General features: G+C 33.0%; 3 protein-coding genes and 1 long non-coding RNA gene across 7 annotated transcripts in view; 3 read left to right on the forward strand and 1 right to left on the reverse strand.

Annotated features, from left to right (window-relative positions):
* Positions 1-25,795, reverse strand: part of LOC123016459 (ankyrin repeat and fibronectin type-III domain-containing protein 1) — a 70,748-nt gene that overhangs the window by 15,122 nt on the left and 29,831 nt on the right. For 2 of the 3 annotated variants that reach the window (XM_044416869.1, XM_044416868.1), the window contains exons 3-6: positions 20,265-20,434; positions 20,030-20,207; positions 15,762-15,926; positions 11,497-11,696 (exon numbers count right to left, since the gene is read on the reverse strand). In XM_044416869.1, coding sequence (XP_044272804.1) covers positions 11,497-11,696; positions 15,762-15,926; positions 20,030-20,207; positions 20,265-20,434 — 713 coding nt within the window. Of the gene's footprint in view, positions 1-6,330; positions 6,618-11,496; positions 11,697-15,761; positions 15,927-20,029; positions 20,208-20,264; positions 20,435-25,795 lie in introns of those variants that run through there. The other variant, XM_044416871.1, reaches the window with a different exon arrangement.
* Positions 17,015-17,561, forward strand: LOC123016467. The gene is made up of 3 exons (XR_006413443.1): positions 17,015-17,120; positions 17,336-17,390; positions 17,444-17,561. It is a non-coding gene; the product is annotated as an uncharacterized LOC123016467 (long non-coding RNA).
* On the forward strand, positions 20,686-23,285 carry LOC123016463. 2 transcript variants are annotated; one of them, XM_044416876.1, is made up of 2 exons: positions 20,686-20,716; positions 21,466-23,285. In XM_044416876.1, exons 1-2 carry the CDS (start codon positions 20,693-20,695, stop codon positions 23,269-23,271), a joined length of 1,830 nt encoding a protein of 609 aa, XP_044272811.1. In that variant the 5' UTR covers positions 20,686-20,692; the 3' UTR covers positions 23,272-23,285. The 2 variants fall into 2 exon arrangements, with proteins under 2 accessions (XP_044272811.1, XP_044272810.1); XM_044416875.1 differs by lacking the exon at positions 20,686-20,716 and adding an exon at positions 20,744-20,907.
* LOC123016466 lies at positions 23,789-24,567 on the forward strand. The gene is made up of 2 exons (XM_044416879.1): positions 23,789-24,373; positions 24,426-24,567. Exons 1-2 carry the CDS (start codon positions 23,804-23,806, stop codon positions 24,453-24,455), a joined length of 600 nt encoding a protein of 199 aa, XP_044272814.1. The 5' UTR covers positions 23,789-23,803; the 3' UTR covers positions 24,456-24,567.

Genomic DNA, 25,795 nt, shown 5'->3' on the forward strand with positions numbered 1-25,795 from the left:
ATTTGCATCTATAAAAAAAATTCTAAATAATAAAATAAAATACCTAATATTAAACAGAAAATAGAGAAAAAAAAAGAACAAGTGATAAGAAATAAGTGTTATTTAAATTTTTTATCACCCTTCTACCATGAAACATGTAACTCCTTCATGTCTTATCAGTATCCTGTTCTTATCACTGCAATGAAATGTGCATTTCCTCTTTTATGTTAATATTTGCCTTTCTCCACTATTTATTTTTTATATTTTAAAATAAATGTCACATCCTTACCTTGTGACTTTGAAACTCATATAGAACTGGTCAGTGATAAAATAGATAACATTATAAATTTGCACAATGAATGATCATAATAATTAACTCATCGAATATTCAATTTCCAAAAGGTCACGCATATTATATTAATGACAGGCATCAAGCATTATTGCAAATGTATTTAATTACGAAACGCAAATTAAAATTTCGCTCGATTTTTTTAAAATTCTACCTCGTATTTGACAGATAAAAAAGCGATGTCACCGCAAAATAACGTACAAGCTTTTTGAAAACCGGATGCTTTCAACAACAAATTTTACATAAAATCGATTTCAAAAAATGTGGAGAATATCAAAGATTCTTGTCGAGTTAAATTTATACAGCGACCCCTGACAAATAGTATAATAATGCCCGTATCTTTCATAAAAATATCTTAAATCCATTGCAATAAACGATGTTATTTTTTTTGAAAGTTTGAAATATTTACGGCACATCCACCCCGGCCACTTTTTGATCATATTTACATGACAATATGTTGCTTTTTACAAGCTTAGTGCTTTATGCAAATCCACTTTTGAGGGTGAAATATAGGGCACAAGCTTATCGATTTTTCACAATATGACCATTTTGAAACAAGTTAATTTAAAAAGTTCAGAAGGCAGCTGCTCGAAGAGAATAATTTATCTGTAAAGAGTAGAAAAAGTTGACAGGAAAGCAAACTGCCCTCGACAATATTGAAAGCAAAGTCTATAGAAAAAGTTGCAAACTTATCGGCTTAACAAAATGGAATTAGATCGAAACACGAAATAACGACTAGGAATTTTGCTCGACTTCGGAAGTTCATTTATCTCGGAGAGACAGTGTTTGAAATTCTTTCGAGGTGCAGAAATATTAAAGTTGGAACGAAGTCAAGTAAAAAAAAGTTCAAACTCAAAAACTTTTCATTTATAGGTTTTTATCATCAATAATTGAATTTTTTATTCCAAAGTTGGACTAGGATTTATAGTTCTGGAGTTTAATTATAAAATCCTTCATACATTATTATAATGGCATTACGAGACCCAAAACTTATCTTTTAGCAAACTTCCTGTTCAAAATTCCTGTTTAATGTCAGAGCTTTGTTTCCGAGAAATAAAATCACCTCTCAATCCAAATAATCCAATCCGAAATTTTATTTACTGAAAATCATTTCGTCGCCAATAAATTCCCGATAATAAAATCCCTTTTCGAAAGCTATAATCCCGCATTTTTGCCAAAGTTCGCGATCAATCTTATGTTTTTTCCTCAACACATGTATCGATTTTGAATTTCGTGTGAAATCAACGACGCGTGCGATTTTCTCACACTTTGATGTTTCAGTCCTTTTGTGATTGAATTTTCCACTAGACACACGACGACATTAAGTCAATAAAAAGATCAATTTTCCCGGCAAATAAACAAGCATTGCATTTGAAAGTGTGAAAACAGGTCAATGAATAGTTTGCTTAACTGCGATTTTCCCGGTTATTATCATAATTTGGCTAATTAGAGACAGGCTTGTTTATATTCGATTCGCATATGTATGTTATTATAAGGTTTTAATTAAAATCTGCTCATTTTCCGATTTTGAACAAAGCTCCTAACACTCAAAACATTTTCTTTTCTGCCCATTATTTTTGCAACTTTGCTAATTCCGGTGTTAATTAATGTTACGTGCATTGTCACTTTGCAAAGTACACAAATGTCTCATTTATACGGGTCTGAAATTGTTAAAGTTTCTCTTTACTTTTGTAAAAAGATGTCGTGAGATAAAGTCGTGAATGTGCAAATTACAACGGCGAAATTAAATTTTTGATTGAATTATCTTCGGGTATCTATTAATTAAAACTTTGGATAAAGTTTCTTGTTATTTTCAAATAAATATCTATATCCAAGCACTACGCTAATAAATCTGCCTTTTGTTATACATTGCAATTGTTGCAGCGGTCATAACAATTCAATATTCAGAAGTTTAATTAAAATTAATAAAACGTTTATGAGATTCACAGACCGATATCTCTCACAAGCCAATATTTTATCAGTATATTGTATTGTTCTATGTTAATGTTATTTATACTCACTTTAGCGTTTTCCGTTCCATTATAAATTATACAAAAAAAAAAATAGAATTCAGCCTAACATTTAACATTTTTTCCTATTTTATTAATTACTTGAAAGTGTGAAATTATTTAAATTAGATTAAATAGAATTATTTTTGAATACTGATTTATTTATTGAATTCCTAGAAACGAAAATATCGAATTACACGTAGCAGCATTATTAACAGAAGCATAAATTTGAAATTTTGTTTGGGATTAAGTATTTTTTTAAATCGGCCGTCAACTGATCGAAAGAGTTAAGTAACCCAAAATAGACTGTAAAGTACTACTTTTCCAAACTCATACAGGGTGCGCCAGAACTAGCGCCCCAGAGAAAAATGCCATATAAAGTAAGATACCAGGAACATGGAAAAAATGTTTAAAAAATTTTATCTATAAAAATTTCGAAGTTATGAGAGTTTAAATTTTGCACTTTGACTCTATTTATTTCTGTTAGAAAAATAATTTTCCAAGTTTTTTTGCTATAGCCTATTAGAAGATGAAACAAGGAAGCTGTATCCTAACTCTGTTCAATGTTAATTGTGGCTTTTATTGGGAAAATTTTTGTATTTTTCCTAAATAATTGTAAAAAACATATACATCATTAGTATCATTAAATTGACATAAAAAATGCCAAATGTCAAAAAATAAATGTGAAAATTTTCTGACAGAATTTTTTAAACATTTTTTTCATGTTCCTGGTATCTTATCTTACTTGGAATTTTTCTCTGGGGCGCAAGTTCTGGCGCACCCTATATATCGCCCGTAAAGTGTAACATTGGTTAGACAGTTTTTATAGTTATCTGTATTGCAAGGGAGGAAAGTGTACCTTTTCTGCCCAGTGGAGACTTGACGAGGGCAGAAACCACGTAGAGAGGAAAAGACACTTTCCTCCAGTGTATACACATAATTTTTCCTACTATCCAGCCAGAAAATCTAACACTAACAATTTCTTTTCATATCTCAGTTTCGCCTAACGCAAACGTTAGATTTGCTGCTCGGATTTCCAACACTAAATTATTGTCGTAAAGATGTTTTCCAAATAAGTAGGATAAGGAAAGTCGTGTGATGTTCACACCAGATTTTTTATACTCATAAACTTGATGTTAATGGTACAAAATTTAACTTCAGTGGCTTATTATAGAAATAACTTATCCAAGAACGGCATTTTTTATTCAAAAGCTACTTTTTTTATTTTATTTTTTATTTCTCTATAAATAAGTTATTAGGTATAATCATTTCTCAGTTTTAAGAAAACAATAAATAAAAAAAGCTTGTACATAAATAAAAGACAATATTGAAAAAATGAATGTTTGCAGTGTAGAATTTCGTCAAATACAACGGTAATTTACTTTTTAAAAATACATAGAATTACTTACTCAGAATTATCAGAATTAATTTGAAATTTCGAAAATCAATGTGGAATTATTTTAATTTCCGTGGAAGTTTTCTCTTGTTTTAAATTAATTGTCAAATCTTGCGATCACTGATCATTTTCAAACCCTTTCTCAAAAATTCTATCCTCATTATTTTCTTATTTCATATTACAAACATTCGTTTCTTGAAGCTTTCATTTTGTAGGTTTTCCTTTAGAAATCCTATTTCTTGCTCCTTAAAAAAGTATCACATATTTCTGCAGTTATTTCTATAATTTGTTCTTTTTATTTTTAATATTTTTTCATTTTGTATCTTCCACAAACAGTAGGTTGTACAGCTGAGAAAAACAATACCAATACCAGTATCAAGTGACTTTCATATTCGCAATTACAACAACAAAAATAAATATCACAATTTCAACAGAGCGTAACAAAAATTTCTTCAAGACCAGCGCTACAGTTACATATTGTCATTTTAAAATCAAAAATTGTTGAAAAATACGCCTTTTCCTTCATTGTATCAAAAGAAAAGACCACAACTGGCCCAGACAAGGCTTATAACAGCTTATTTACACTAATAATCAATGTTAGCGCCGTATCATGAGGATACGCTTTTGTATTTCCTGCGATAGCGCTTCACTTGGCCTCGCTTCAGGCAAAAATTCAATAAAAATCCCTCGAAATTAAGTAATTCCGCGCCCTAACGAACAGAAAAACATTTCCTTGGTAAAAAGCGACGCCCCATGTAACGACGTTAATATTTTACACAGGCTTTTACTTTTATGTAAACTCGCTGGGTAATATTTCACCGTTTTTGACAGGGTAAATAAGGCAAGACGTTTAAAATAAACGAGCTGAGATGTGTACGTGGGCAAGGAGACACCGATCGAATATATTGACGTATTAACTTATGATATATAGACTGAGATGGTAGTACCCTAGAGGGCCCAATTGGACTCGTAATTCCACCACTTTAGCTTCCGTGCTAGTCGCAATAGAAGGAAAGGATTGTTTGTCGATGGAATGAAGAGTAATAAAGAGACGATGTTTGCATTGTAACCGCCTCCGGCACGAGGTTTAAAGACGCGAGTGATGAAAATGTTGCAGGAAGGGCCGAGCAGGAAACATTCAAACTGGCTTGTTCACAACTAATTAAACAAATTCTACAACAAAAAATTATACTTTCATGAGGAATTAGCATAGTTAAGCTTCACAATCGATAAAAACGATGACAAGCTCAAATCCAGTTAAGCTAACAAATCCGGAAAATACACACGATGTGCTTGCACTTTGACGACTCCAACTCGAGCGAAATAATGTTTAGACTGTACAGCAAATTGTGAACTTATTAGTTTAAGACTTAAATCACTGATTTGTTTGAAGCAAGAAGCCTCAAATCTCCTATTTCAAAAAAAAAACATGTTATACAACCAGTAATACAATCGTGTTTTGTTAGTTGTAGGTATACACTAATAATATAAAGCCAATTTTTCGTGAAAATTAAGTTTCTCCTTGGATAAATACACAATAATTGCATTGTATAAAATGCGACATTGTGGAACAATTACGCCAAATGGTCCGTGAAATTATCGATGACCTTTTTGGTTTATTTAAAATTCACCACAAACCGTTTTAATAATTAAACACAGTATTGCATCCGATATTCCATCCCATGTCAGGAAGAACTGCCACCACGGGGGTTAAATTAAGGCTCAAATTTTGACAGGGACAGAATATTCGAATATTGCGGCCGAAATAAACATTTTATCTTTATTAATAATAAAGAAAAATAGTACAAAACCCACAGACCAGTAAATTGAAACATCAATAATATAGAAATATGTGGAAGAAAACTCAGTTAGTTGCGAAAAAACCGCAACGTATTTCGCGCCTTATTTTCAATAAATATTCAAAGGGGGAAGTAGGGGGTAACAGGTGCAGGGTGTACGCCCAGCCACCTGCGATGCGCCTCCAAAAAAGCACTTACAAAGAGAATAAAAGATTAGGAACGGGTTTGAAACGTATGGACGTGACAACAAGTAATGAAACAAATCAAACAGAATGTGAACAATAGAAACACAGGCAAGAGAAAATAAAACGATGAAATGTACAGAATTTCTTGATGTGATAAGGGATGGCAACGGAAGTTGATTAATTTAATTTGCGACTAAAAATGTCGCGACAGCGTGACAGATAATTAAGAAAGAGAGAAGTCCCCACAGCCCAATAGATAAAATTCCCAATGATAAAAATAGCCAAATAACCGTCGGTATCAAAAAATGCGGGTTTTAATAAATTTTCACGAGGAAAACTGACCCATTTCACGCAGGTCAAACACCTGAAACAATTAATTCTCATCTCATGGTGATCTTATCACCGACGTGACTTTCGCACTGTCCTACTTGGCTCAGAAAACCGTTTTCTTAGCCAAAATCAAACTACATAAAAGTAAAACAGTGACATAATTGTCCCAATTATGCAATTAAGGACAATTAAGTGTCCTTTTAGAAAAAAAATCAAGGTTTAAGTCTGGGTTAAGTCATGAAAACTACTTAAGTACGAGTTGTGTGATTTTTATCGTATTTACCGTATTTTTTCTTCAGTTTGGCGAATTTTCAGTTCCGTAATGTTCGAATTAAGGCCCACACACAACAATAACAACAAACTTAACCTCACATGGCCACCTGTTTGAACATGGAAAAAACGCACCTGTAAGTCCCCGAAACCGTTAAAAGACGCGAATTTCCCACAATAATTAAAGCACATTCGCGTCGAAATCTGCTAATTACTTAGAGAAACATAATTTGCCTGTTTATACCGCGTCCGAGTTAAAACACGAAAGACGCAAAGGTATTGGAAACGTTAAAGAGGTTGTCCGGCCTTGTCCCGACCATTGATGGTACTGTTGGGTGTCTCTTTTTAAATGAGTCACTTGCTTTGAGCTGCTTATAACGGAACAGGTAGAGTATAGTCGGAGACAAAAGCATTTTTACCACACAAGACCAGTAATGAAGGGTTTCAATGCACGAGGTCACAGGTCAAGAAGCACGTCTGGGGTGGTAATGATAATTCCCGCTCCCGTGCTTCTTGCGTAATGCATCCACGAGAAACAGCTCGACTGAAAGAAAGTCCTGTAAACTGTCCCAAAGAGAGGATAAATTACACAATTGTAAGCCGATTATAGGCTTTAGTATTTGGTGACATATAAACTAATCGCACGAGCTTTGCGGAATGACGAAGTTTTATCCTGGTAAAAAATGAGATTAATAAACCCACCACAGCTAAGCGAAGCAAATAAATCGCCGATTTTAAGCGAAAAAATCACCTCTCTGTCCTTAGTTAACAAAAGTTCTCCCTACAACAATCAAAGTCGCCTATCACTTTGAAATTAAGTTGGTGACATTGATGAATGTCAAGTGACTGTTAATCATTATTGTCATTTTTGTAATCAAGTAGGCCACAAACTTTAATTTCTAATTTGGCAACACTGACTACCAAATTCAAACGTCAAATGGGCTGCCGCTGAAATTACCGTCACTTGGCACAGTTGCGGAATTAAAATTTCGGGCAGTACTGTCATTTTCATAATGTAAACTCTTAAACAACCTTTACATTAATAACCTCATTTTTTACTCTTATTATATTTATGTCATTTTGACTTAAAAAATAGCATCACCGACAGAAAAGTTTAATTGTCAAATGTCAGTTATGATAGGTAGTTTACAGTGAACTTTTGGAAGTGACAGAAAAATATTGCCCGAAATTTTAATTCCGTAACTATACCGGGTGGATGTCCGAATAGGGAATCTCCCAAACTAAGAGGTTTAGCCAAAAACGAGTAATACATTCTGGGGCTCATTTTTTGAGAAAATAATATTGGTTAAAACCGCATCCCGTTATCTAAATCTAAAAAAAATCATGTCATCGTTATTATAGAAGACACAGATTTGAAATAAAGACATTATGGAGGCACTTTTTTACATAGAATTTAATAATGTAGTTAATAATTTTTTTCAGTTGTTTGTTTAGCGGTAATAAGATAAACTTGTATTTTCTTAAATGGGCTATATGTCAGGTTGAAAAGCTTGTTTTTTTCTTATCTAAAAAATATATATTTGTAACAAATTATTATAATACATTTTTAGCAAAAAATTATCTTTGATTTTTGTTTGCAGTTGGCCATGAAAAAATGTTGCATCTTCAACTAAAAGGATTTAAACTATATTATTCAACCAGTGTCACTAATGTAATAGTCCGGTCAAAATAAACATTTTAAATAACTAAAATTCCGACAGAGCTAAATTTTGGTGGAGATATTGAGTACACCATTAGGAATAAAGTGTCAAAAGTCCCCATCGATCCCATGTGTGCTAAAAAAGTTATTCGGGGTCAAAGGTCGAAATTTGACGTTTTTTAGATTTTTTTCGAAAACGGTAAGTTTTATCAAAAAAGTAGCCCAGACAAAAAATATAGATCTTGAAATTATCTTGAAATGGTCCTTATACTTTTTTTCTAACAATCACCATTCCTGAGATATCGCGATTCTAAAAGTTGAAGGAGTCACGTTCTACATGGTATGCACATACAGAGTGCGTCAAAACTCCCGCTTCAAAGACAAATGCCATGTAGGGTAAGGTACCACAAACATAGAAAAAATTAAAAAAAAAATCTATCTATAAAAGTTTCAAAGTTATGAGAGTTTAAATTTTGCACTTTGACTCTATTTATTTCTGTAGGGAAAATAATTTTCCAAGTTTTTTTGCTACAGGCCATTAGAAGAAGAAACAAAAAAGCTGTGTCCTATATTGTACTTCTGTTCAATGTTATTTGTGGCTTTTATTGGCAAAACTTTTGTACCTTTACTAGATAATTGTAAAAAAACATATACAAAATCATCAGTATTATTAAATAGACATAAAAAATAGTCAAATGTCAAAAAACAAATGTCAAATTTTTTTGACAGATTAAATTTTTTAAACATTTTTTTTATGTTCCTGGTATCTTATTTTACTTGAAATTTTTCTTCTACTTCATTAAACTTATAAATATCTCGATTCCATTAGAATTAAAAAGAATTTATTTGGTAATACATACAGGTTGTTCAAAAAATCGCGCATTTCCTTGAAAGGGAGTAATTGGGTAGTCCCCAGAGTACTGAAAAAATGTTTAAAAAATTTTATCTGTCAAAAAATTTTGACATTTATTTTTTGACATTTGTCATTTTTTTATGTCTATTTAATAATACTGATGACCTTGTATATGTTTTTTTATAATTATTTGATAAAGGTACAAAAATTTTGTCAATAAAAGCTACAAATAACATTAAACAGAGTTACAACTTAGGATACAGCTTCTTTGTTTCCTTTTCTAATAACCTGTAGCAAAAAAACGTGGAAAATTATTTATCCTACAGAAATAAATAAGAGTCAAAGTGCAAAATTTAAACTCTCATAACTTCGAAATTTTTATAGATAGAATTTTTTTAATTTTTTTTATGTTCCTGGTACCTTACCCTACAAGGCATTTGTTTTTGGGGCGCGAGTTCTGGCGCACTCTGTATGTGCATATGATGTAGAACGTTACTCCTTCAACTTTTAAAATCGCGATATCTCAGGAATGGTGATTCTTGGAAAAAAAGTATAAAGATCATTTTGTAGATAATTTTAAGATCTATAATTTTCGTCTGAGCTACTTTTTTGATAAAACTTGCCGTTTTCGAAAAAAATCTAAAAAACGTCAAATATTGACCTTTGACCCCGAATAACTTTTTTAGCACACATGGGATCGATGGGCACTTTTGACACTTTATTTCTAATGGTATACCCAAGGTCTCCACCAAAATTTAGCTATGTCGGAATTTTCGTTATTTGACCACTATTTTTATGACTAATTTGACCGGACTATAAAGCAACTTATTGTCGACTAATAACATTTCTTTGTTTTTAAACAAGCTAACATTAGGTACCATTGTAACTTCTAGTGATACATAGAGTGTTGTAAAAAAAGCCGCTTTAATTTTTCAATAAAATATATTTAATTGACATTAAAATGACGATATGGCTATTCAAATATCCAAATTCCGTCTATGTGGAACGTTATCCTACCTCCATTAGATCATCAAAAAAATGTTTTTTTTATTGTCTTGACTGTTGACACATGTGTTTTTCCTATTTTTGGGTTTTTAAAAAAATTTTAATAATTTTGTTCTGAGGCGCTCGAATATTTGTTTCTAACGTATCGTATTTTTTAAGTTCTTATAATTTTATATATTTCTTCATCTATTTCACAGTTTACAAAACTCTTGATAATTATTTAGACATTTGGAGTGAAATAGTTTTTCCATGGCCAACTATTATCTAACAAAATATGTATTTCATTTTTTAAGTATAATTATAAAAAAATATTCTGTTACAAATATATATTTTTAGATCAGAAAAAAATAAGCTTATCAAAATTGCCATAGCCGCCTATGATTTCCATTTAAAAAATACAAGTTTATCATATTACGGCTAAACAAATAACTGAAAAAAATTGTTAACTACATTATTAAATTCCTCATAAAAAAATGCCTCTATAATGTCTATATTTCAAATCCGTATCTTCTATAATAACAAAGATATGAATTTTTTTAGATTTCTCCAAAATGTCAACTTTTGTCTGTAAGTCGAAAACAAAAGACGATAGCGGGATGCAGTTTTAACCAATATTATTTTCTCAAAAATAAGCCCCAGAATGTATCACTCGTTTTTGGCTAAACCTCTTAGTTTCGGAGATTCCCTATTCGGACATCCAAAATGCAGCACCCTGTACATACATACAGGCTTATTCATAAATATGAAGCAATATTTGAACCTCAAAAATGACCTATAAAATGATGTTAATTTAAATAATAACTCGTGTCCTATCTCTACTGATAAGAATTTTACAGCCCTCGGAATGTGGGTATAGAAATTTGATTTTTTTGTAATAACTTTGTAACTATTTGACTGACATCAAAATACGTATTGTCAAATTTAATCAAATTCGAACATGCCAGCAGTAAGTGCGTTTATTAAAATAAAAATTATCTCTCTGGTACAAGAACGTATGTCTCAAAGACGTGTCTCTATACTTTTGGGCATACCAAGGACTACTATTTCAAAGGACAAAGGTAAAAAGTAGCAAGAAGCATCGAACATTCTGTCAACATGACAAACATTAATCAAAATTCTGAATCAAGGTTAGGTAAACCTAAGGACTAATTTACACTTTTAATCTGTCAGGAAAATTGGGTGGACGAAATTCACTGTCCATCACTGTACAATCTAGTATTACAAAAATTCAGTGTACCTATTGCCAATATTTTTTCTCACAATTATTAAGAGTTTCGAGATATAATAATTATTGACAGGTCTCGTATCTATTTTCTTTTACGTTACTCAATGTTGCCAACTTAAATTCAGTCCCAGCCCACTTTGTTCAGAAATCTAATAAAGATATATGATATAGATCGTGGTTTAGAGCTGAAACAATTAAATTGAATATACGTAATCACGTGATCTTATCATTAGCCAATGATTCGATCTTTCTAGTTATTTTAAAACATTTTTAAAGCAGTGTTTGCCATTTTTTTCTGACTTTGAAACGTTTTTGTGTGAATCCCCTCGATGAAGCGAGTTCGAGCCGGCGCTGACCTTTTGTCTTTCCACAAAGTTGTAAACTTGATGACCGTAACGAAACATCGTAATGTTGCCATCCCCAAGAGCCCACTCACCGTTAATCCCCCGTTGGCCTTTCATCCGTCGTCCTACAGACGGCGACACGATCGCCAAGGGCCGGTCCGCCCTCAGCGAGGGCCTCTTCTCCGGCGTGACGACGGGCTCTGCGGCCACCTCCACATTTTCGGCCCACACCGCCTCCACCATCGAGTCGATGCTGGAGGAACGGGGCAGTCGGGAGTGGAAGGTGCCCCGTCTGAAAAACACGAGATGAGACGCTGAAAAAATCGGTTTGCTGGGGAAATGGGCGCTTTATTGACTTTTCAGGCCCCTAATGAACGTGCCGTGAGAATGGATGGATGTCGTGGAATCGATGCAGGTGACAGCAGGAAGGGTCACTAGCTTCATCACTAAACACCAGACAGTGACGTATCAAAGTTCAGCAACTTTCAGTTCGTTACACTGCGAAGCGAACTTTCATGCAACGGTTCAGGATTCAAGTTTTATTAACAGAGTTTGCAGATAAAAAGACAAAAAACGAAAATAAATAAAATAGTAGGTAATTCAAAAAAGAACACTGAATATAGACCAGGTGACTCAAGTTTTATCTGCACCTCCAAAACACTTCTTTTTACAGTGCGATCAAAAAGTCTTTCTATCAAGTAGGCGTCCTAGTTGAGGACGTATGTTGCATGACAGTTCGTATGTTATCTAGATGTCAAAAAATTATTTTATAAAAATTAAAACAAAGAGCTAATTAAATTGAATTATTCTATGAAACGTCTCAAAACAAACTAAAATAAGATTTTATTGGTGTGTATTCATAAAAATCGTTCACCACGGTTTCCTGTCATAATTTACATAAAAATTATTTTGACATTTCTGATTTGTCATTGTGTCATTTTATCTTCTGCAGACATACGTTTTAAATTTCTACGCTTGCTTGATAGACAGAGTTTTTGATCGCACTGTAGTAGTTAGACACATTTTATTGAACGTATAAAAATTTATACGTACAAATAAACGTACATTTTGTCCCAATTTTAAATCGATTTCTTGACTAATTAAGTTTTCCAAAAAATATACAGAGTGTGTCAGAACTCGCGCCCCAGAGAAAAATTTCTAGTTAGATAAGGTACCAGGAACATGGAAAAAGTGTATAAAAAATTCTATCTGTCAAAAAGTTTTGACATATATTGTCAAATGTCAAAAAAATTGACATATTTTTTGACATTTGACTTTTTTATGTCTATTTAATAATACTGATGATCTTGTGACTTGTATATGTAAGTATTTAGTATACGTACAAAAATTTTGCCAATAAAAACCACAAATAACATTAAACAGAGTTACAATTAGAATACAGCTTCCTTGTTTCCTCTTGTAATTAGCCTGTAGCAAAAAACTTAGAAATAGTACATTACAAGCGAGGTGGTATATATGGCATTACCCCGAGTGCTTATGTATACGATCGAGAGGCGCTAGCCTCGAGATCGGATAAAGCACAAGGGGTAATGCCATTACCACCGAGGTTTGTATGCTATTTTATTCACAATCACATTATTTTCAGTCAAAAATTTGAGTAAGATAAAATTCTAACAAAGTTAAGGTCCAACGTGGTAGGCCATCCAAATGACGTTTGATTTTTGACATTCAGAAATGTCAAAGAAAATATTGAAATAATGTGTAAATCTGATTTGAAGTCGTCGAAATGGAGCAATGTACTCCCCCAGAATTAAGAGAAACTGCTACAAAAGCAATTGAATACTAATTTAGCGAAGTATTATGCGTAACTTGACAATTTAAAAGAAAAAATTTCCGGTATTTTCGTAATTTTAACGTTGGCAATCCTGCATATTACCACCCAAGAGGAGTAACATTTATTACTCTTCATGAGAAATAATGACATGTTTCCCAACCTTAAAAAGGTTAGTAATCGGCAAATTACATTAGTGATTGTGAATAAAATATTTTTCTAACAGAAATAAATAGAGTCAAAGTGCAAAATTTAAACTCGCATAACTTCGAAATTTTTATAGATAGATTTTTTTAAACATTTTTCCATGTTCCTGGTATTTTACTTTACCTACCATGGCAGTTTTCTGGTGCACCCTGTATGTCGTTTGTTTTAATTGAGGTTTTGGGTCCTTTTGTGTTACCATTTAAGAAATATAAAAATGGATTTTGTTCAATAGAACTAATAAATTGCTTGAGAAATTTTTTTCCCAGTAAAAACTAGTTAGATATCAATTTAGTGTAATATAAATATTTCGTATTTGTTTTAGAAGAAATAAGTGTTTTGAGGGTGCATATAAAACTAGTCATCTGGTACATACCAAAAGCATTTAACTTGTTTTTTAATGCGGGTATTTGTGATTAAAATTGATTTGTTTTTTAATAAAAAGTATTTAAAAATTGTTTTTTATTTTGTTATTAACAATAATTTTCTTAATTTAATTTTTTCTTTTTTATTGAACCCTTAAAAGTAGTCTTGTGGTTCTTTTTTGTATAAGGGTCGGTTTCACCAACGTTAGTTAACTCTAACTTACAGTTAAAAACAATCGTTACTATAATATAATAATAATTGTTGTTGTGATCTTATTCGATAGTTAACTTTAACTTGTATTGGTGAAACCGGCCCTAAGTGTTCAAACTTCTTGTATAATTTATCAAACATCGTCAAGCAAAACGTTTAAAAATTTCGATATTTTCAAAATTAACTCTTTTATTTAAGCTTTATTTTATTCAAAAGAATTTTTCTATATCAGAAAACATCCTTAAAATTTAAAATCGTAACATTTGACAAGTTCTTATATCACAGAGATTACATCTATCTTCTGCCTTATTCAATGTTACCAACTTAATTTCAAAGTCTCAAGCCATTTTGATGGTATTTGTTAAAATAAATCGCCACTAATTGTGCTTTTCTGCTCGAATTAATAAAATCCTGTTAGATTAATGTAACTTCCTGCGAAAACCTGTTTATTTTATCTGGAAATTTATCACGACAACGCTTTATAACTTGGGTTAGCGCAATAAACAAGATGGTTAACCATTTACGAGCCCTCATTTTACATCTCTGTCAATTTGCGTGTATTTGGACTTGTGTTATCCCCATCTAGCAGAGCAAATAACGCATCAATTAGGGAATACTCCCTGCACAAACTTGCTTTGAATTGAGTTAAAACAATTTCGCATGTAGGTAACAAAAAAGAAAAGTTTCTTGTAACCCTGCTAGCAAGTTTCTCGAGTTATTTACTTACGGAAAATGCTGCAGTCGCAGAAAAGTCTAGTGTCTTTGCTCCGCCTTAATCAAGTTTAAAACTGGGACAATGAAAAAAATTATTTCGTTGGATTTTAAAACTTTAGACTTTGTTCTTGATTTAGATGAGCAAAGCCACGTATTTATCTGCGGCAACGAGCGTAAAATCATTAGAAATTAAGATTAAAAACTAATTGTTATAGAAAAAGCCTTGAAAATTGTGCATTGTTTTCTTATAAATAATGTTTTTTTAATTGGAATAAAAAATTATGTTGGCAACATTTTTGTATTAACATTTCACCAAAGCTTACCAAGAATAGAAAAATACTCCATAATGGATGAAGTAAAGTGGAAAGTACCTTATTCTTTTCAAAGATAAATAATTCAAATAATAACAGTGACAGGCCATTACATAGTGAATCGTAAATGTATGTCCCTATAAAACGGTTCGGTTGAACTGCGACTAATAGACAGTTGCTATGCCAACCCTAGTTATCGACACGGAACTTGAGCTAAAGTGTTTATGTTTAAATCATGACAGGGATCTAGTGTGAATAAGTCATAAATTAAATTAGATGTTTGAATTTTGCGCCATTTCTCACCCCATTTTGATCCCGAGTAACACATTGAGGATTTTCTCCCACAATTGCACCGCTTGCACGATCATTTCTTGACATTTATCAGAAAACAACTGAGCTAAAGTCGTGTTATCTTAAATGTATTTGGATTCGATTTGAGAGTTTACAATAGGGTGAAATCAATACGGTCCTGGTCATTGTCCTCTCCAGGTATTAATTAAAACCGAATAAATGATAAACCAAACTTTGTTATCGGATATGGAGAGTCGCAATTAATGTTTTGTTCTCCTTGTCAAACACACGCCGCTTTGATCTATGACTTTAAACTTCAAGCAAATACATATTGGGACAAAGTACAGTTGGGAGAGTGTCCCACTAAAAAATCAAAGTTTTACGATATACTAAAGTTGCAATAACCGATCCGGGGTTAGGTTATAGCCGCTCCCCCCACCACCACACGCCGTCTAACACACATTTTTACCTCTCCCAACTCAACCTCCTCGTCACATTCGAATCATCGGCCACAATTTGATTTTTCGACCCTCCCTGATTCAATAACTTTCCTAAACGATACAGAGCCGTACTGCTACTACTCGGACTCGAAATTCTATAGGCTCGAGCAGCGACCACGTGAGGTGCAGGCACTCTGAAACAAACAATAAAACGAATTAAACTTGAATTTAGGAGAAAATCTCCTGTTTACGATGTTTTTTCGGCTATGACAAAGATTTTTGTGTCTTCTTGTACGAAATCTTGGAGGTTCGGTGGCGTCTCTTCTCCCAAGTAGCACACTTTAGAACCCAAAAACCAAAATAGCAAATTGACTTATTTATTATTCACCTACAGTTTTGTTTACTCAAAGTTTTATAGAATTTTGAAAAAAAAATCGATTTATCAAATATTATGCAAAATTTTCAGAAGATTTCGCCTGCACAAATCGTTATCTGGGACCTATACTTTTTTTTTGTCAAATTATAAATGTCTCTGCAACCCTCGCTGTAACCGGAACAGCATGTTGCTGAATATTAGTCACAGGAGCTATAGTATCGCCATTAAATCTAGCGGCATGTTTTTCCGATTTTATGGGAGAGGTCTCCCAGGAAGGTTACACTTAGTATTTTTACTGTGACTTTGTTAGATGGGGAAGGTAAAATTTTAATCTTCCTGGAAGGTAATTGGTCACTTTCCATTCTGAATTAAGATGGAAAAACTGTAGAAAGTGTTCTTTCCAAAACCGGGTGATAAAAAGTATGCAACCAAACGTTTTTTACTTTTTTAAATGGTAACCCACTATTATTCTCATGAAGATTATGATCTAAAAATTACAACTATTTACTTTATACTTATTTCATTAAAAAATACTTACATAAACTGCAATTTTAACAAAAAAATCGCATACCTAAAATAAAATTTAAAATAAAATTGTTCACATTTTTTATATTACTTTAATTTATATTAATTATTATTTTCTGGGGGAAATGATTAAAAAAAACACTTGGTTCCATACTTTATATTCACCCTGTGTATCTTACTATTGTTATAATTTAAAACATGTACGCAGTTATAATAAGTAGGTAGTAAAGAAAGTACATAAATAAATAGTAAAATAACAAATAAACATATTTGTAAAATCGTTATTATTCCTAAAAAAGTACAAAAAAGTTGCAATTATCAATTCAATATCAGTTTATCACAATTATACACCACTTCTTATTTATATTTATGCCTTAATAAATATTTATTTCCGGACACTTGTTACTATAAAACAACCGAAATTTTTGTACTTACAGCACTATTCTTGAAGCAATAATTATCAACAATGGCCAAAATCCTACTAAAGGTAATAAACAAACTATTTATTTTGTAAAATGTTGTAATTTCTTGGACTGTGATTGATAAGAGAAAGGTTATAGTTCATTTAAAAACTTCAGTATAATATGACGTTTATATCTGAAGAAAATGAAAATGTACCATTGAAACGTCATATTATACTGAAGTTTTTAACTGGACTTTATTTTTCCCTTGACCTTTCTCTTATTAAATACATTGTTTCAGGCATTTATAATAACCGCTTTAATGGTATATTTTGCCTACGCTCTCCCTCAAAAAGGTAATTTTTTTTCAAAGTAGATATTTGAAAATTTACAAGATGTCTGTTTTTAGAGGAGCAAGATCGAGCCCCGAAATAAGATTACGCATTTATAAAAAAAGAAGCAAGGATACATGAAAAGGAATGAAGCTTTGTTAGAACACTATATTAAACTATTTGCAAACTAAAAAAGCATTTTTAATTACAAAAAATTCTAAATTAATAAGAAAAAAACACAGTCTAGTACCTACAGTTATTTCTGTAATTAGGACTCATATAAATAAAAAACTGAAAAGTCATAAATCTGAATTTTCAAAGACAAAAACTTGTTTAAAAAAGTAGTTGAAAATACAAACTAATGAGGTACCAATTTAAATTACTTTTACAGAATTAATTTAACAATACACCGGGTGCGGATTTATCAACAATTGTTGATAAAGTATACCTATTCGAGAATTTAATTTTTATTGTTAATAACTACCTGATATATGGTCGTAAAAAACAGATAAGAAAATAAATATAGTACCTATGTTGAAGTATGTAGGTACAAGTTTTAGAAAGCATCCATTCGTGCAAGAGTTTGAAGTTACAAAACAAACCGCGTAGCGGCGAGTTGAGGAAGTTTTTTATTTCATGTTTTCAATTTTGCACTCTTTATGCCATTTTTAAAGAAAAAAATTAAAATTTCTTACGTACGTAACAATATTATTCATGATGGCGTTGGAAAATTCAATTCGAACTGACATTTGTCATTGTGCGTAATCTGAAAATGTATTCTCACGATTTTTTCATGTTCGCCACCACATTCGGGAAACTGGTAAATTTATTGAAAGCAATTTACTTTTCATCGTCATTAAAAACAAAAAATACCATGATAAAAAGCTGTTACGCACCCAAACGAGTTTCTAAAATAGCCTGGTTTAAGATGTAAAATAAAAAAAACACACTGATTTTTTCTCTTTTGCGTTTTATTTGAAACTAACAAAATTTTTACTTCATATTATTTATAATAGGTATTACGTAGGATGTAGCATAAAATTTTGTTGATTGGATGCCGGTTTTGTTTTTACTAATTTTTAAAATTAAAAACGTGTTTTTAAAGTTTAAAAAATTTCGAACTTTTCAAACGCTGTTTATAAAAATTTCCGTTTCTACATTATTCAGTTTTGCCAACATTATTTCAAAGTCACAGACTACTTTGATCAGAAATTTAACAGAATTTGTCGTATAGGTGAAGTCTGTTTTTTCTTTAAATGGAAATTACCAAGTCAAACTTTTGGTGAAAAAATTGGTAGCAGCTTGTCTCCATAGCCACAAATTTTGTTTCTTCTTTGTTTTTGTCCCTAAAAATTGTGTTAAAAAATTATGGTTATGTTTTCAAATTGAGATGTTGTCAAAATTTTGACTTTTATGAATCTTGTGTGCCTGTTTGCTCTTTGAAAGCGCTATAATTGAATACCTGAGGACAGACATCATTACCTATGGTCTAAAGACAGAATTCAGTCTAATAATTTTGGTAGAAACACACCGCAAGTAAGTACAATGTTGTGGACAAAAATGAGGTTCTTGCTACAAAAACTTTGAAGAAAAAGGATGTTTATAAGGAAAAAAGTTATTTAGCAAAAGATACAAGTAGGTATTATAATGATTGGCAATAAATTTTGTGTAATGTATTGAAATGAGTTCAAAGTTGATGCATTTTATAAATTCTTCTTCAGGTTTAGGTTCAAAATTGTTACTTTTTCGACTCGTTCCTCAGGTTCTTTCTCATTCATGTTTATTTTGTATTCTTGTTAATTTCTTGCTAAAAATTGAGAATGTTTAGCAAACTGCATTACAAATTGCGTCTACATTTTAACGGGCCCTTTTTCTAACTTCCTGCTTGCGAACTATTCGTTTCCAAATTTCGAAAAACTGTTAGTGTACCGAATTTGTTTCTTTTTTGGTGTTTCGTCTCTAAATTTTCTTACACGATTTTTTGTGTTGACGTTTAATGACATTGTTTTCAAATTAATTGAAAAAATCGGAACTGCCAACTCCCTTTATTAAAATTACCATGAATGAATTTACTAGTGGTGCCAACTTTAAGACTGTTTTGCATTTCTATTTAAAAAAAAACAGACTTTATACTTTTTTTCGTAGTATACAGAGTGATTCAGATAAGATAATGAGCCCGACGTTCTAGCAATGCAACTCAAAAAACAAATTTCATTTACGTCTTGATCTAATTTTAATTACGATTTGCATTTGCAATCCAAGTTGTCTGACAGTGCAATTTATGATTTATAAAAAAAAAAATGTTTGTCTACTTTTAAAGTTTCATTCTTTCATACACTCTTTATTGGGTTTACACCGAAAAGACTTCTTTCATTTCTCTCATTCCGCTAGAACTAATGCTCTCTGCACTGATGTCAGAGTGCCAGATCGTCAGATCGTCAGGCTCATTATTTTATCTGAATCGCCCTGTACTTCTAATCCCGTCAAAATCATTGATGATTTTGTCGAATACTTTGTTGTGTAATTAATTAAAATTTTCGCTTAAAACCTTGATAAAGTTCTCCTTTTCGGCACCCGTTTTCGGGCCACGTCCTCGTAAGAAAAGCAAAGGCCTCCTCTCAAGTGCATAATTAGTCGTTTCCACTGAAAACGAATTCTCTCACCTGAGTAGCAACGTTCCGTCAGCTCCCCTTTCAGGGCCGTAATTTCCCGTGCTGCAGAGTCGACTCACGGCCGATTTTCGCCGCATATCCAAGGCGACGCTGTCGTCTCGGCTGAAGGAGACTCTCGCGGAGAGGAAGCGCGAGGAGAGTCCAGTAGGTCGGCTGGGACCAGTCACATCTGGAACATTTTCCAAAATAAAATGTTGAAATTTGGGATTTTGGAGTGGTTAGGCACCTGGAGAACAGTTGCCGAGTTGGGCTTGAAGGATGCTCACTCCGGGAACCACAATGGCGGGTAAAGTACGCGACCGGAGCAATGGCGGGGGTTTTCTTCCGGTCCGAGTGGCTCCTTCTAAGCCGGCACATGATGCTCTTTGGTCGATTCGGCTTGCTGCAAGTTGGGCACTGCAACGAAAAGATTAATTAATTTTTTTTTTTAATTCTGATTTAACTCGTATTTTTCAAATGATATTTATTGAATATTATCTAATAGATGACACTTATTTTTTTTGTTATATGTTATGAAAGTATTTATTAAATATTTTGCTTAACAATATAACAATTACTGTACGGAGTGAAATTAGTTGGGTTCAACATTGAATCAAATAAATGTAATTTTTAACGGTGAGCTATGCAACCAAATGTACAGTGTGAGGTAGAAAAATGTATTCAGCAATTTTATCTCGGGTATTTTTTTTGTTTTCTCTTCAAGTTATCGATATCTTATTATCTGTAAACGGTGAAACATATTAGTTTCGTGTCAAATGTGTTAGTAATTGAGTTGTTTAAAAATTAAAAGCCTTTTTCAATTTTTAATTTAATCAAATCAAATGTTTCGGAAAATAATTACGTCGGTTACTAGTCCTTTTAGAGCTAAGGTGATATAAAATTATGTGTTAACTAGATATTATATTGTTGCTTTTATTAGTTGTAATGTGAACAATTATTACTAAAATTATAAAAAAATTACTTAAACGAGGTTATGTTGTATCGTCGGACGAGATTGTAGCTCGTAGCCATAGGCGTGCTTGGAGGGGGAGGGGTTACAATTTTTAAATAATTTTTCAAATGTTTATCTCAGTTTTAAGTTTAAAAGTATGTTTATAGCCTATATTATTATACTCGTAATATACTTCCGTCATCTAATTCCACAACATTGCATTATGATCATAGCGTATACACAGTGTGTTTACAAATTAAACTACAGTAGGGTTAATAACAGTTAAATTATAGACAAGTATGAACCTTCTTTACGTGCACTGCAGACAACATTAACTTTTACTGTAGATATTAAGGCCGGTTTCACCGATATCAGTTAACTTTATTTGAAGATTAACTAGTTAAAATTATTATTTTTAATAGGAACCTATATTTAATTTAAATTAATTTGGTGCATAAATTTATAGCAGCTTTTGAACATTATATTTTTCTTACAGGAAGACGAGTGTGACGACGTTAAGAAGAAATTGGAGAAACTCTACCGTGGCATTACACCGACAGATACAGAAAAAAAACGTTTTAAGAATTACAAAGAATTTAAATCTATTTTAATGAAAATAGATAAATTTAATGCAACTGAGAGAAATAAATTATACTCGTATTCTTACACTTTAGAACTTATAAGTTATTTCAAAAAGTATGGGTTTATGAAAGTTGAAGAAAATTTTACTTTACCATTACAACATACACCGGGAACGTCTACCACAATTAGAGGTGACCAAAGAGAACTACATCAAGAGCCACAAAAAACAGAACCCAAGCAGAGTCAACGCAAACCAAGAAACCCTGTTGTTGTCGATTTTCAAAATGAAAGACGCAAAAGTTTAGAAACAAAGCACCGGGGAAATTTACCACAACCTCACAGTTATAATCATCGTAAATCTTCTCAAGAATTGTCAAAGAATTGTTACGATGGTGAAGAAAATTACAAACACTTTGTTTCAAATCCAAGTTCGAGTTTTAATTATGAGCAACTTTCAGATAATTGTTCAAACAGGGAAGAACCTATGGAGGTTGATGATTATGAAACTACTACGAATGCTCAAGAGACAAGTAGTTTACTCCATCAGCAACAAATAGAGAACGTGGGACAACAATTTAAAAACGAAAACAAAGAAATGACATGTTTTCCAAAATATGTGGAGCGTAGTGTTTGCCAAAGTAATATCAAAAAAGACCAAGATATGTTTTGGCAACAAAACCCATATCTACAAACAAGTCACTCTTCTATTAATCAGAAGCAGGATTTTGAACAACTTGTAGAAACTGATAATCAACTTGAGGATCTGGGTTTACGAACCGGTCTGGGTAAAGTAAGAAAGTACGAGAACCGAAAAAAGAAGGCGTCAGTTGATCAGAACAAAAAAACTTTCAGTATTGAAAATGGCATTCTAGAAATTTCATCAGGTTTCGAACGAAAAATTTCTACAACGGATCAAATCATCGATGTTGGACAAAACTTAAATAAAAAAGAGAACTATTCTCAAAGTTTTCATAATCAAGGCACATCTAAAAACGTGTTTCCAAATCATGGACAAACATTTCCTACTTTGTATAAGCAGGAAACTAAACCAAATGAGTTAAATCAAAAACCAGAAGTTCGGGGCCGAGGAAGATATTACCAAAAAAGTGTGCCATACAGGGAAAACAGAAGTAGTTCACTTCGTAAGCAGAATAACAACACTAAAGAATTCACAAAGTTGCAAGAGACTGGTTCTGCTGAGCAGTCAAGTAGTTATAACTACCGCCAAGATCTCAAACACAGTTCTTATCCAGCAGTTAACAACAATAATTATGGTCAAAAAAATTATTTCCATCGCCATAGGGGGGACATAGAAGACAATCGTCAGCAGAAAACAACGACTGCAGTTGAGGAATATCAGGAGAAGCCTGTAGAAAAAGCAGAAGAAGCAAAAGAAGAACCACCGCTGGAAATTCTTGACGTTCATCAATTCTTCTGTGATGATTTCGACATCAATAGTTTGAGCCAAATTGAAAGTAACACCGAAAAAATCGGTACAATTGCAAACTGGGCCCAAACTTTTCACACCAAAGTGTCCCACTTTCGAGAATCGAAAGATTCAATCGAGTATTTTGTCTTGGACGAAAAATTAATGCGTCTCATTGAAGCCATTGACAAGATCAAATGCCACCAAGAACCAGAAGTTATGAAAAGGAAAATTCAAGTGATAGAGTTTATTAATCATTTACACACTATTCTAGATTCAAGAGCAACGGAATAAACGAAAATTTCTGATTAGTGTTTTATTAACCACACATTTTCTTATCCAACTTCTGTAAGGTCCCTTGTGCGAACACGATTGCATCTTTCCGGGCTTCCCTAATCTTCCGGTTATTTTTCGGATCCATATTATCGAGTTTGATTATCAATTGCATTAAATACTCGGCGTAGTTCTCAAAAAGGGATGAATCTGTCGTTTCATCGATTTTGTCCGAAGTTTTCTCGACTTCATCCACTAAATTACCAATTTCTTTTAAAGTCGTTTCCTCATAATCCATCACTTTTTTCGTCAAACTATCAACTTGCGGTTTCGACTCATCGTTTTCTTCGTCTGAATCATCATCCAGCGATCCTAAAACGTACTCCGTGTTTCTTGCATTGCCATTATTTTTGCTACAACTTGCCATAATTCTTGACAGGAATTTTGTCAGCTTTGACAAATAACGATTTAAGTGCATTACTGATAAGGTTTTATCTCTCTTGTCTAAGTGACTTGTGATAAAACTTCTAGTCAGGTAACTAATTTTCCAGACATGACATCCAGATTACACCACATTTCCAAAGAGCTGGAAAAATGTGTCGAATTTTTAGAAGACGATGTTAAAAAGAGCCTCAGCCAAGTCTCCCAAAAATTGGACGACAACCTTGTGGCTTTGGAAGCAAGTAAAGATTATCATTACAAACAGATCTTGATACAGCTTCAACAAATCAAAGACTGCATCAAGATAATTGCAACTCATGACCAGAGTTTACAGTCGTTACAAGGCAAGATTAACAATAGTTCAAGAATTGATAAGAGTTATATAAAGAAGCAAGTTGAGACGTTCCAGAATTTTGGGACGGTTACCACAAGGGAACATAAGCCGATTAGATCAAGACAATCCCAAATGAAGTGTCTGGAATGTTGGGAACAGTTAATGGAGTCGCCGGAACAACTCAACATTCCCAAAAGAAGTAACAGTTCTAGGAAGTTGAAGAAAATTGTTTCCTCAACTTTTGAGACGTTTTTGGACAGTGTTGAAGCAACAAATGACGAAGTTGAGCTTCCGGAGGGAATTGAAGAAGAAGAAATGGATACTAAGCCTCGAATAGTTGATGTTATTGTGAGTTATTAAAACTGTGTTAATTCTCGTTAATTATTTCTGTTGTTTTTAGTACAAAAAGGACATAAATGAGGAAATTTAGGTTCTCCCTATTGTTATTATATCTTATCACTTATCAGTTGATAAATTGTTCAGTTGTGGGATCGAACTTCACATTTTGCGTCTACATCTTACTAAACTGTGTTATTAAAACCCGAGATACGTTATCAGTGGAACGAGAACAAGTTGTTTAAAACGTGCCAAATCGCGTCCAACTACCATAATGGGTGTGTCTGTGTCAAAATCACCTCTGGAGCGCCGTAACACCGTCCTTCGTCGAAGTCAACGAAAATCCATCCATGGAGTCAAGTCAAAATCCGACAAAATCATCAAAGAAATAAAAAAATTTAAAGGAAGTGACGAATCGTCTTACCTCGCCCTCAAAACAAAAATCGACGCCCTCGAACGTGACCTGAAACTCACTTCAAAAAACCTCCAACCTCAATTAAGACCCATTTACGAGGAGACTCTCAAGAAAACCCAACAGTGCTACCAACTCCTCGACGACAAACTCAAGGAAAACCAAGCTGAAGCAACACCACCCCCTGACAACAACAACGAAGAAAACAACGACGACGTCTTCGTCGAAGAAGTCCACCCACCCCAATCGCCGAAAAAAGTCGAATTAACCCTCGTGCAAGTCGAGCCAATCGAGGCGAGTCCTCAGATCAACAAACGCTTCTCGGCGATGAAACTCGGGGTCCCCGTCCTCCCCGGGAGCATGCTTGAAAGCATCAACCGCAAATCGCAAGATTCGCTGGATAAAATCACAAATATGAGACAAGAAATCCAGAAATTGGAGTTGGAGATAAGCCAGTTCGTCGGGAAGAAAAACGGGAGGCATTACAACAGGATTAAGAGACTGTTGGAGGGGTATTTGAACGAATTGAGGAGCATTGCACCTCCCGATGATGAAGTCGCCGAACAAGTGAAGTTGAATTGTAATTATGTGGGGAGTTGTTTGACGTTTTTGGATGAGAAGGCGGTGGATGATGGGGAGGATGATGATTATGACGAGGTGCCGACGCCGAGGCCGGTGGAGGAGAGCAATTTGTCGCCGAGGAGCATGAGAACGACTTATATTTAGTTTTTTGTTAAATTGGGTGGAGTGGCCGATTTTTTCACGATTGTTATCTTGTTTGTACCTACGTTTAAATAAAACAGACTGATAAAAATATTTGTTTAGTTTAGATAACCCAACATACAGCCGAGCATTTTTTCTAATAAAATATTAGCATTTTCATTAAGTATTAGACAAATTTGTTTGATTAAAAATAACACATTGAGAATGTTATACATATGTGTATGCTTGGTTGCATATTGTAGATATTTGTATATAATAAACTTAGTCTTAAGCTGACTCTTAAGTTGATTGCATGGTGC

Source organism: Tribolium madens, unplaced genomic scaffold (assembly GCF_015345945.1).
Source record: "Tribolium madens isolate multiple individuals breed KSU strain unplaced genomic scaffold, Tmad_KSU_1.1 Scaffold_1;HRSCAF=32;Tcas5.2_LG8, whole genome shotgun sequence".
In the NCBI taxonomy this organism is placed as follows: Eukaryota; Metazoa; Arthropoda; class Insecta; order Coleoptera; family Tenebrionidae; genus Tribolium; species Tribolium madens.

Coding starts and splice junctions, on each gene's coding strand:
- LOC123016463 (XM_044416875.1), top strand. CDS start 20,860: ATGTTTCGGAAAATAATTACGTCGGTTACTAGTCCTTTTAGAGCTAAG. Junction 20,908..21,465: donor CTAGTCCTTTTAGAGCTAAG/GTGATATAAAAT, acceptor TTTTTCTTACAG/GAAGACGAGTGTGACGACGT.
- LOC123016466 (XM_044416879.1), top strand. CDS start 23,804: ATGACATCCAGATTACACCACATTTCCAAAGAGCTGGAAAAATGTGTC. Junction 24,374..24,425: donor CTCGAATAGTTGATGTTATT/GTGAGTTATTAA, acceptor TGTTGTTTTTAG/TACAAAAAGGACATAAATGA.